We start from the raw sequence: 11426 nt of genomic DNA, 5'->3' as shown, positions 1-11426 counted from the left end.
TGTGCTTTACAAGGATGAATTCATTTAATTTCCTGTTAAGGACTCTTACTATTCCATATAACATCTAAGGAATCCGAGGTACAGGAAGGTTAAAGGATCTGCCCAAAGCCCCCAAGTAGCAAGTAGTGGTCCTTGGGACATCTCTCAGTGTGACTTCAGTGCCCTAGTGTCTCCTGACAACAGTGCAAGCGTCACTGAGTCCAGCACAAAAACAGACAAAACTCTAATGTAAGGAAAGACCAAAAATTCCTGCGGGCTAAGTAGACAAGTTAGTTTTTAAGTGCCTGCCTGCCCGCACGTCTCCATCCCCAATTTCTCCTTTCCTCACCCCTCCTCCTGGAAAAACAAGACCTCGAGCCTGAGAAAGTAGGGGAAAGGTCGCTGTTGTCATTTGGCTCCTCCCATCCTGCTTCTTCCGTCCTTTTTTTTTTTTTTTTTTTTCCCAAAATCGCGGAGCCCGTGCAAGTTCCCGGGTTCTTGTCCATCTAAACACGGCACTTGACCCCCACATATGGAACCGCCGATCCTACAGCCCCATGGACCTGCCCAGAGTCACGTGCCCTAGTGCTTTGGTCCAGTGCCCTCCTCCTCCCCAGGAGGAAAACTATGAAACCGCTGACAGCCTTAGAGGTTCCTTCCCAGAGTCTCCCGAGGACTCAATTTCCTGAGATCCGCCATTGGGTGCTCTCACAGCAGAACCTCTACATTTCTCTAGATTCGCGGGGGGTAGGTGGGGGGCCGTGGAGAGCTGCTAAGTAAGTCTTCCCAGCCCCCAGGTCAAGGTATGAAGCTCGATCGTCACGTCTTAGCTCTTTGGTTCTGCCTGAAATTATCTCTTAAAAACTACATCTAGTGGCCACGTTTTGGGTGAGAAAACAGGCCCAGTGAGTACAAAGTGACTTGCCTCGTGCAGTCAGTCAGGCACAGACGCCAGTGCCCGCTGAGTAGCTCACCTTACACAGGACAAACTTTCGTAGAAAGCAGCACATAATAGGATGTGAAACGGCCTCGCCCTTCCAGTGATATCAATGGCAAATTAAACCTCACTTGGAATGAGAGGGCGAGGCGCGTGCCCGGAATCTTGGTACTTCCAGAAAGAGAAAGCTCTACAGTCGCGGGAATTTAAATACTGGGGGTGGGGGCAATGGGTGGGGATCTGATGCCTTCTGGCAATCTGTGCTCTGTTGGACCGTCTGGTAAGGGAGCCCTTCTCTGCCTTCTTCCGACCGGAGAACCTCTGGATTTGGACACTTCAGATGTGTCTCCAACCCACTTGGAATGGGAGTAAATGTGCTGATTTCCTCCCGTTTCCCGCGGCAGAAAAAGGCGGTCTGCGTTAACACACACGCTAGTCCTATTGCAGACATCAGTGACTCAGAGCTCCAAGGCGGCTACTCTCCGAAACAAGTCAGACTGGCAGCGGTGCACTGGGGTCCAGACCTCGGACCGCCCCTGCGTGGGGGCGGAGCCGCGGACGTGCGTCAGGCCGGAGCGTGCGGCCCGAGTGCGCGTGCGCCGCTCCGCGACGGGGCCTGGGAGGGGTCGGGTCGGGGTCGGGGCTTTAAGAGGGCCGCGTGGGCTCCGTCGTTCTGCCGCTCTTTACCTCCGGCTGCGGTTTTACCTTCAGAGAATCGTCTGGGCTGTGATTTAGCGCTCTTCGGGAGCTGCCTTTTCTCCGGTCTTCTGCACGACGCGCTGTTACAGCGAGCGGGCCGCTGCTGGCCATTGCTCCTGGAGGTGAGCGGCCGTGTGGGCTTCCCCGGCTTTCCGCCCCCTTTCCCCCAGGCTGCGTTGCCCCGCCGGCCGCCTGGGGGTTCCCGGGCTGGTTCCGCGTCTCCTGGGCTCCTGCGCTTCGCTCGGTCTCCGTCTGGGTCCAGAATCAGCCTCTCCTGCCCTGTTTCCAGGGATGGCCCTATGTTTCCTGTGGCTCTCCCCATGCTCTTTAGTGCTGGGTTAGGCTCCCAGTCCTGCCCTCCCAAAGCACCCTTTGTATCACAGCACTTGGCGTGTTGTGTGTCTGACTGCCTAATTTCTTGCCCAGATGGTAAGCCCCGTGAGGGCAAGGTTCATGTCTACCGGATCCCGGCCCTCATACCTTCCTCGGTGCCTTAACACGTTGTAGGTATTCAGGGTGTGTTTGTTAAATAACTGAACTTGATAGATTTTAATAATTAGAATTATTTTGGCTTTACCGAAAAGTTTATGATGGACTGGAACCTGACTGAGATGTGAGGAGAAGCCCCTAAGCAGGGTGCTTTCTCAGGGGCATGTCCTTACCTTTCCCCCTCAAAAAGACTCCGTTCAGGAAGGTTTTTGGTCCCTGGACTGTGGCACAGGGATTGTGCGATGTACCTGGCAAAAGTAAAAGGTTTTATTTTAGAAGAGGTCAAAATGTTAAGGAGTTCTCTTGGATTAGTCCAGGAAGCAAGACTAGCTCTGCAGCCATGGAGTTTACAGTGTAAATATGCTTGGAGATTCTGTTGCAGAAGAACATCTACTGGTCTCTGTCTCCTGACTGGCTGAGCCTCACCCTTTGTTTCATGGGAAGATAGAAGTCAGGACTAGGAGCATGCATATCCCAAAAGGCTGTAGATTAATCTCACCTCTCTTCCCTTAGTGTCCAGAGACCTTCGAGAAGTGAAGACTCTACTGCTCTACAGAGGAGAGGGGTCCTTTCAGCCATGAAGCCTGTGTTGAACTTCTATCTCTTAGGTGTGGTGCTGACCCTGCTCTCCATCTTCGTTAGACTGATGGAGTCCCTGGGGAGCTTACTGCAGAGCCCGTTGCCTGGGAGCTCCTGGACCGCCAGAGGTCAACCAGCCAGCACAGAGCCCCCAAGGGTGTTCCAGACCATCCATCCAGAGGGGTGTGATAAGCCCTCTCTCCACCAGCTGTAACCTTGGAACAGGCAGGTGTCCAGTTCCTAGGCAGGAAAGCTCAGAACCTCGGTGTTACCAGAACTGTTACCAGGCCCATGAAGGGCCTCCACCTGGATGCTTCTTGCCCTGGAAGAAGAGCGTGTCTAATATACAGGTGTTAGTGGGTTGCCTGTGACTGCGATGGAATGCTTTCACTGTTCTCCCCAGGGTCTGCTGTACGTGCTGGTGTCCTTAGCAACATGGCTCTGATGCCTCTTAGGGACTTGTGCTTCATATTCAGCTGTTGGGAGATGGTGTTGTCTTCATCTCTGCTTCGTCAACATCGGCCGAGAGTTCCTTCGGGCTTGGGTGTCTTATGGTCAGTTTATGTGGTAGTCAGCTTCTCTTCATGAGAGCTTGTCTGTGTCTGGACGACAGTTGAAGTGGTGTATGGGTTGGCTGTAGGGAGGGGGATGATGAAATAGTGTCCACCTCTCATTGTTTCACATGGTAGAGTCCTTTCTCCAACAGAGCATGTGTGCGTGCATATTGGTCTGAAGGGGACAGTAGGATGACAAAGCCTGCGTTATGGCCACCATGTGGCTTAAATGAATTTTTCTAATGAAATAAAAATTGAATATATACTTCTAGTATGTGTCAGTGGCCTCTGCCTTTGAAATCAGTGGTAGGGAAGGATCTTAGTTCCTAGATTTGGGGTTTGACATCTTAAAAACTCAGGAGCAGAAAAGTACTTAAAAACATTTTGTTTAATGGGTGCCTGGGTGGCTGAGTGGGTTAAGCCTCTGCCTTCGACTCAGGTCATGATTTCGGAGTTCTGGGATCGAGTCCCACATCGGGCTCTGCTCTGCAGAGAGCCTGCTTCCTCCTCTCTCTCTGCCTGCCTCTCTGACTATTTGTGATCTCTCTGCCAAATAAATAAATAAAATTTAAAAAAAAAACATTTTGTTTAAAACATAATGTAGGGGCGCCAGGGTGGCTCAGTTGTTTAAACATCTGAATTTTTTTTTTTAATTTTATTTATTTATTTGAGAGAGGTCACAAGTAGGTAGAGAGGCAGGCAGAGAGAAAGGGGGAAGCAGGCTCCCCACTGAGCAGAGAACTCAATGCGGGCCTCGATCCCAGAACCCTGAGATCATGAAGTGAGCCAAAGGCAGAGGCTTAACCCACTGAGCCACCCAGGTGCCACTCTAAGCATCAGAATCTTGATCTCAAGGTTGTGAGTTGAAGGCTCTGATTAGCCTCCACACCATAGAATTTACTTTAAAAAAAAAGAATATAATGTAAATAAACCTGAATTTGGAGGCAAGGGCAGTTGGGTCTGCCCTGAATCCATCAGTTTAATGAGCCTGGGCCAAGAATATCTAGTCTTCTCTTGACTCTCCATTTCTAAAGAAAAAAAAAATGATTTTCTTCTAGTATTCCCACCCCCCCACCTCAGTCTCTGGGGGAAAGAGGACTATCAGCCCAATAGGCTTTTTTTCTTCTATCCTTTTAGCCACCAGAATGAGTGCTCAATTTTGATTGTTCTCCAGGTAGGCTGGTAAAATGTCCACACTTCACAGACGGTTATTTCTGCTCACTCCCAGAAATTCACAGCTTGGCTTTTACACAGAAATGGAGGGTTTGGGGTTTTTGTTTTTTCCCTTGCCTGTGTCTACTCCTCTCCATGCCCTACTCCATGTTAAGTGCATTCACACTCTCTTGATGTGTGTCATTTTACGTATGGTGAATTTGATTTATTTGACAGAGATTACAAGTAGGCAGAGAGAGAGAGGAGGAAGCAGGCTCCCTGCTGAGCAGAGAGCCCGATGCAGGACTCGATCCCAGGACCCTGAGATCATGACCTGAGCCGAAGGCAGCGGCTTAACCCACTGAGCCACCCAGGTGCCCAGTAGTGCTGTTTAGCAAGTGTTTCCCGCTCCCACTTTCTGGACACATGGTGCGATCTGGCCCCTGATCCTCTGGATGTCTGTGGTTTCTGTGGCTCATCTCAGTAGCATAGTACAGTAAAAGATTAGGTTGGCTTTTCTTTTTTTTTTTTTTTTTAAAGATTTTATTTATTTATTTGACAGAGAGAAATCACAAGTAGACGGAGAGGCAGGTAGAGAGAGAGGAAGGGAAGCAGGCTCCCTGCTGAGCAGAGAGCCCGATGCGAGACTCGATCCCAGGACGCTGAGATCATGACCTGAGCCGAAGGCAGCGGCTTAACCCACTGAGCCACCCAGGCGCCCCTAGGTTGGCTTTTCATCTCTGATTTCAGGCACTTTAATGTGCCAGTAGCTATCCTAGAACATACTAGTTAAATTTGATACAATTTTCTTATTCTTACACCTCCAACTCATTCGGGGTATCTAAGCCGGAGAGCTGTACCTTAAGGCTCTTGCCCAAGCAGCTTAATTGAAATGATTCACAGAGTGCCAGGACTTCTGTGAGATTTTCGCTGTAAGAGAGTTGAACCTACTTGGAGATTTTAACAACAGACGTGATGGCCATACCCTTGTTCTCATCTTTCCTATGAAAAGGGTGACCTGCTGTCCCCATTCCCCTGGCAAAGGGATTTTCTGGGATGCAGTATTTTCAGTGCTAAGCCTGGGACAGGTCTGGGTTACCCCAACACAGTCCGTCAGTCATCCTACCTACAAAGCTGAGTTCAAAATGGCATCTGTCCTTGCAAACATTTCTCAGCTTTATCTGTTAACCAGTTAGGGATGAGAAGCAGTAGCTTCTGTGAGCCCTGTAAACCCACTGATTTTTCTTGGCAGCCCTTGTGCCTGCTTGCAAGCTGGCCATTTCAGTTCTTATCTGAACTAATCTTGTGCTTTGTCAGTAGTGACCAACAGTATCCAATTCAGGCTGCTAAAATTCTGTTCTCTGACTTTTCTCAACTTCTTAGATAGATTAGATCAAGTATGTCTTCTCTGTTAACTGCAGGCAACAGTTTTACCAAATACTTTGCTGTATAACACGAGTTGCCCTCTTCTTATCTTTAAAAAGATCATCCCTTTGCTGCAACACCCACCTCTATAGTCCTCTCTCCTTATCAGTCAAGGACACATGAGGATAGGTTATGCTGCCGCAGCAACAATTCTGAATTCTCAGTAGCTTAAAAGCAGAAGAGTTGCCTAAGACTGTGCTCCCAGGAAGCAAAATTGGGGCCTAATCAAGGAATATTCCCTTCCCCAAGGGTAAGGGACCTTCTTCACATCTGCGCTGTGGCTTATCATGATTACTAGGCTGCTGTGTTTCCTGTTCCTCCCCTTCTCCCTTAGTGCATTCATCTTGTCCCCATTCTACCAATATTTATTAGATGTGTAGGGCTTGTCTTTTGAGTGTGTAGTTTTCCATCTCAAGCCTCCTCGGAAAGTGATGTAGAGCCTATAGTGCATCATTCAGAGATTCTTGAATTTGAACTTGATGTTGTAGCTGAAGGGAATTTTACTGGGTTGTCTTCTTTGGGGAGGTATGGTGAATGCAGAAGGGATAGTGAGCTGCAGGAGGGATAGTGAACTAAATGGTTATTGACTAGAAGGGTCATTAATGGTCTCCAAATATTTCTGCCCTTGTCTTTCAAGCACATGATAGAAATGCACTTCCTGACATCTTTGTGGTTGGACAAGGCCATGAATTAGTTCTGACCGAAGAGTTGTGAGTGGGAGTAACTTGTGTCAATTCTAGATTAGAACACCTGAGTGTTATGCCCCAATAATGGGTCCGTGATTGAAGGAGCGAGACTGATATAAAGCAAAGGTCAAGCAAAGCTTTATTTCGCACCAAGCATCAAGAATCTAACCGAACGTCCAGGGACGCACCTCTTACAAGAGACGGTTGACCCTTCTCTGTTTCACACTCTAGTTTTTAAGGGCAAAGGCCATGCGGTCGGGCCTGGCCACGCACGGGTGACCAATGAGATTATAACACACACAGGAAACTCCACAGTGATGCTAGGTGACCAACAGAGTTACAATTTATCCTAGTAGTCATTTGACCTAGCCTATCACCTTGTTGGAATTGGCGCCCAAAAGGCTCCCAAAGGGTGGGGCCCATACTCCTTGGTAACCAGGGAGACAGTATGCATCCCCCCACTGATTGGATGTCTCCACCTGGTCTGACCCATCCTTGTATCTGGGCTTAGTTACCTGGAGCTGGTTTTCGGGACTTGTTTTTAAGTGAATCCCCTGGGGGAAGGGGAACAGGGACAGTTTAACTTTAATGAAAGCCTCTTGCTAAGTAGGTCCTTAACACTGAGGACTGGTTTAAAAACCTCCAAAACCTTTAACCTTTTCCACTCTACTCTACTAACTAGCAGTGCTCCCAATGTAGGTCCATTAATGTAGGTCCTAGAGTGAGGATGCAGTGGAGGGGAGCCCTGACTGATCCCTGATGAACATGGAGGGTAAATAAGAAAGAAACCGCTATTGTGTTAAGCACCTGCAACATAAGTTGGCTTATCCTGATGGATGCATTTGCCTTTAGCATCTACCAGCTACTGCACATTTCATTACTCCCTCCCTGAGATAACATATTTAAGACAGTAGTGGTGGTGGTGGGGCAGACATGTAAACAAACCAATAACGTTCCATGGTTCCATGATAGAAATGTGTATAGGTTGTGGGTACATAAAGTTATCTGCTGGCTGGAGGCACACGTTAAACGGAAAGCCTCTTAGAGGATCTGAATTTTAAGAAATGAACAGGTAGCCACGTCCGGAAAGGGTTTACCTACTAGAGGGAATTGTGAGCCAAGACGTTGAAAGGAGCCTAAGTATTGCATATTTAGAAAGTACAAACCTTAAATTCTTATTAGCTTGAGGCCTTTGCTCTAGTGCCATCTAGTGGAGTTTTAAGGAAGAAGGAGACACTAACTACACGCTGTGTAATGCTTTACAGATTTGAAGGCCCTGCCTCTAAAGCTTATGATAGATATCACAATATTAAGGGTTGGAAGATATGATCTAGTCTAATACTATCCAATAAAACTATAATGCAAGCCACGTGTGTTATTTAAATTTTTTCTAGTGATCACATTAAAAAGAAACAGCAAAATATTTTAAACACCTTTAACTCAATATACTAAAAATATTATTTCTACATGTAATCAACCTAAGAAGTTATTTATGAGATAGATACCTTACATTTTGTGGTACTAAGTATGTATTCATATTGGCATTTTACACTTAGAACATACTTCATTTGGATTAGCCACATTTCAGGTGCTCAGTAGTCCACATGTGGCTACTGTATTGAACAGCATAGATCTTTTCATTTTACTACAGAGGAAACAGAAGGAAGCTAAATAACTTAGACAATATCATTGAATTAATGGGTTCTTGGTTGCTGGTTTACAGCTCTTTCCACAATGTGATTTCTCTTTTTTTGAGGAACTCTTCAAAATGCAGATAGTAAAATACATTCAATAATGTGCTTTTTCAACCCTACATAATTCCTGTATGGACACATATGAGTTTTTTTTTTCCTGAGAAAACCCATTGTAGCAAATCAAAATTGTGAAATGACTGTAACTTAAGCAATGTTTACATACTGCTTTGCCCATAGACCATCAATAGTGCCTCAGATTGGATTTGCTTTATGTGGCAAATACATATATTTAACTCATAATTCATCACTTGAACACTAACTTTTTTTTTAAAAAAAAAGAGCTAATATCATATGAAAGCTCTTTATTTTTTTTTAAGATTTTATTTATTTATTTGACAGATCACAAGTAGACAGAGGCAGGTAGAGGGAAAGGGTGGGGGTGTGTGCAGGCCCCCTGCTGAGTAGAGAGCCTGATGTGGGGCTCAATCCCAGGACCCTGAGATCATGACCTGAGCCAAAGGCAGAGGCTTAACTCACAGAGCCACCCAGGTGCCCCAAACACTAAATTTTTCTTATGTCTCCTTCTAGACTTTGTTCATACACATTGGACATTTCTATATTGTAATAGTATGAATGTAATTTAGACCCTTTTTTCCCTATTGCTTAACATTATGAAATGGAGAATTAACTAATTGATAAAAGCAGGTAGTTTTATGTAATCTGAGGAAATCTGAATTGAAGAATATTTTATTCATAAGACATATTAGAATAGTATACTAATACTTATGTAAGAAGAGACAGGAAAAGTTAAATGGTAAATGCTGGTATAAGTATGCTTAAACATTCTCTAAAAGGATAGAAAGAAAAATAATAGTGGCTTCATTTGGAGGGAAGTGTGGTGGGAACTGAGCCAATGATGGGTGTGGGAAGGAGCTCTTCACTGTCCCTTTTGAAACTTTATATTGTTTGTACCTTGTGAATGTGTTACTTGTTTGAAATTTTATTTTTTAAATGCCTGTAATCTTTTCCAGTTCTATTTATAATATCCTTCTGAAAAATTTTTTTAATTAATTAATTTATTTGACAGACAGAGATCACAAGTAGGCAGAGAGAGAGAGAAAAGGAAGCTGAGCAGAGAGCCCAATGCGGGGCTCCATCCCAGGACCCTGGAATCATGACCCAAGCTGAAGGCAGAGGCTTCAACCCACTGAGCCACTCAGGCGCCCCTCCTTCTGAAATCTTAATTGGGACTTTATTGAGCCTACAGATCAATTTGTGGTGGAACTGACATCTTAATATTGAATCTTCCAGTCCATGAACATAGTATATCTTCCCTTTTGTTATTGTTGATTAAGAATTCTTTTTTTAATATTTTATTTGTCAGAGAGAGCATAAGCAGGGGGAGCGGCAGGCAGAAGGAGAAGCAGGCTTCACACTGAGCAAGAAGCCAGACATGGGACTCCATTCCAGTACCCTGGGATCATGGCTGAGCCAAAAGCAGATACTTAACCGACTGAGCCACCTGGGTGTCCCAATTAAGAATTTTTTATCTATGTTCATGTGTAATGCTGGTCTGTGGTCTGTTGATTTCTTTACTTGTATTGTCTTTATCTGATTTGGTAATGCTGGATTCATAAAATGAGTTGGGAAATTGGGAACTGTTTCCTATTTATTTCCTGAGTTTGTATAAGATTATTCCTTAAAAGTTTGATAAACTCCTCTAGTGAAGCCATATGAGCTTAGAGTTTTATTGGTGGCAAGATAGTTACAAATTCAGTTTCCTCTATGAATATATATTTGATTTTTCCTAAATCAGTTTTTGTCACTTTTTTTCTAAATCAGTTTCAGTAATATCTATGTGGTGACATTTACATAGAACACCTAAGTTGCCAAATTCATTGGCATTAAGTTAAAACTATTTCCTTAATATACTTTTTTTAAAAGATTTTATTTATTTATTTGACAGAGAACACAGGTAGGCAGAGTGGCAGGCAGAGGGAGAAGGAGAAGCAGGCTCCTCACTGAGCAGGGAGCTTGATGCGGGACTTGATCCTGGGACCAGGGATTATGACCTGAGCTGAAGGCAGACACTTAACCAACTGAGCTACCCAGGTGCCCCTCCTTATTTTTTTTTTAAGATTTTATTTATTTATTTGACAGAGAAAGATCACAAGTAGACAGAGAGAGAGAGAGAGGGAAGCAAGCTCCCCGCCGAGCGGAGAGCCCGATGCGGGACTCGATCCCAGGATCCCGAGATCATGACCTGAGCCGAAGGCAGTGGCACAACCCACTGAGCCACCCAGGTGCCCCGCCCCTCCTTATTTTAAAAAAATATTTTTTTATTTTATTATTTATTTGACACAGAGAAAGAGAGATCACAAGTAGGCAGAGAGGCAAAGAGAGGCAGACTCCCCCCATTAAGCAGAGAGCCTGATGTGGGACTCAATCCCAGGACCCTGAGATCATGACCTGAGCTGAAGGCAGAGACTTAAACCACTGAGCCACCCAGGTGCCCCCCAGGTGCCCCTCCTTATTATACTTTTAAAATCCACAAGATCAACAGTGATGGTTCCTCTTTTTTTTTTTCTTGGCAATTCGTGTATTTTTTCCTTTTATCTAGATCTCACTAACTATAGGTTTCTCAATTTCTATAAATTTAACTGCTCTTTTATTAACTTTGAAGTAGACTGTTTAATTTCCAAATCCCTGAACATTTTCCAAATATTTTTCTTTCATCGATTTCATTGTTTCTAATTTCATTGATTATGGTCAGGGAACATACCCTTTATTATATTAACTAGTGGAAATTTATTGAGCCTTTTATAGCTCAGTACATTGATATATCTTTTTTTTTTTTAAGATTTTATTTATTTATTTGACAGAGAGAAATCACAAGTAGGCAGAGAGGCAGGCAGAGAGAGAGAGAGGAGGAAGCAGGCTCCCTGCCGAGCAGAGAGCCCGATGCGGGACTCGATCCCAGGACCCTGAGATCATGACCTGAGCCGAAGGCAGCGGCTTAACCACTGAGCCACCCAGGCGCCCCCGTACATTGATATATCTTAATGAATGTTCAGTGAGCACTTGAAGAGAATGTGGATTCTTTGGGTTCTGAGTGTTCTGTTTTATAGAAAAGTGTACAGAATATTTTTTATAGAAAATATACAGGGGCGCCTGGGTGGCTCAGTGGGTTAAGCCGCTGCCTTCGGCTCAGGTCATGATCTCAGAGTCCTGG

The 11426-nt window shown here is 45.1% G+C and overlaps 1 protein-coding gene and 1 long non-coding RNA gene across 2 annotated transcripts; both read left to right on the top strand.

Annotated features, from left to right (window-relative positions):
• Positions 1–1505: 1505 nt before the first annotated feature.
• Positions 1506–3508, top strand: HILPDA (hypoxia inducible lipid droplet associated). Its single transcript, XM_082692179.1, is given in 3 exon segments — positions 1506–1737; positions 2618–2832; positions 2835–3508. Coding segments are annotated over 2 exon segments (189 nt in total). The 5' UTR covers positions 1506–1737; positions 2618–2681; the 3' UTR covers positions 2873–3508.
• Positions 3509–4768: 1260 nt separating this feature from the next.
• Positions 4769–9926, top strand: LOC309844850. The gene is made up of 2 exons (XR_014300928.1): positions 4769–4897; positions 5115–9926. It is a non-coding gene; the product is annotated as an uncharacterized lncRNA (long non-coding RNA).
• The last annotated feature ends 1500 nt before the right edge of the window (positions 9927–11426 follow it).

The sequence above is a fragment of the Mustela nivalis genome, assembly GCF_964662115.1.
Source record: "Mustela nivalis genome assembly, chromosome: 12".
NCBI classification, from domain to species: domain Eukaryota; kingdom Metazoa; phylum Chordata; class Mammalia; order Carnivora; family Mustelidae; genus Mustela; species Mustela nivalis.
Note: the sequence above shows the minus strand (reverse complement) of the source record. Positions and strands in the feature narration are given on the sequence as shown.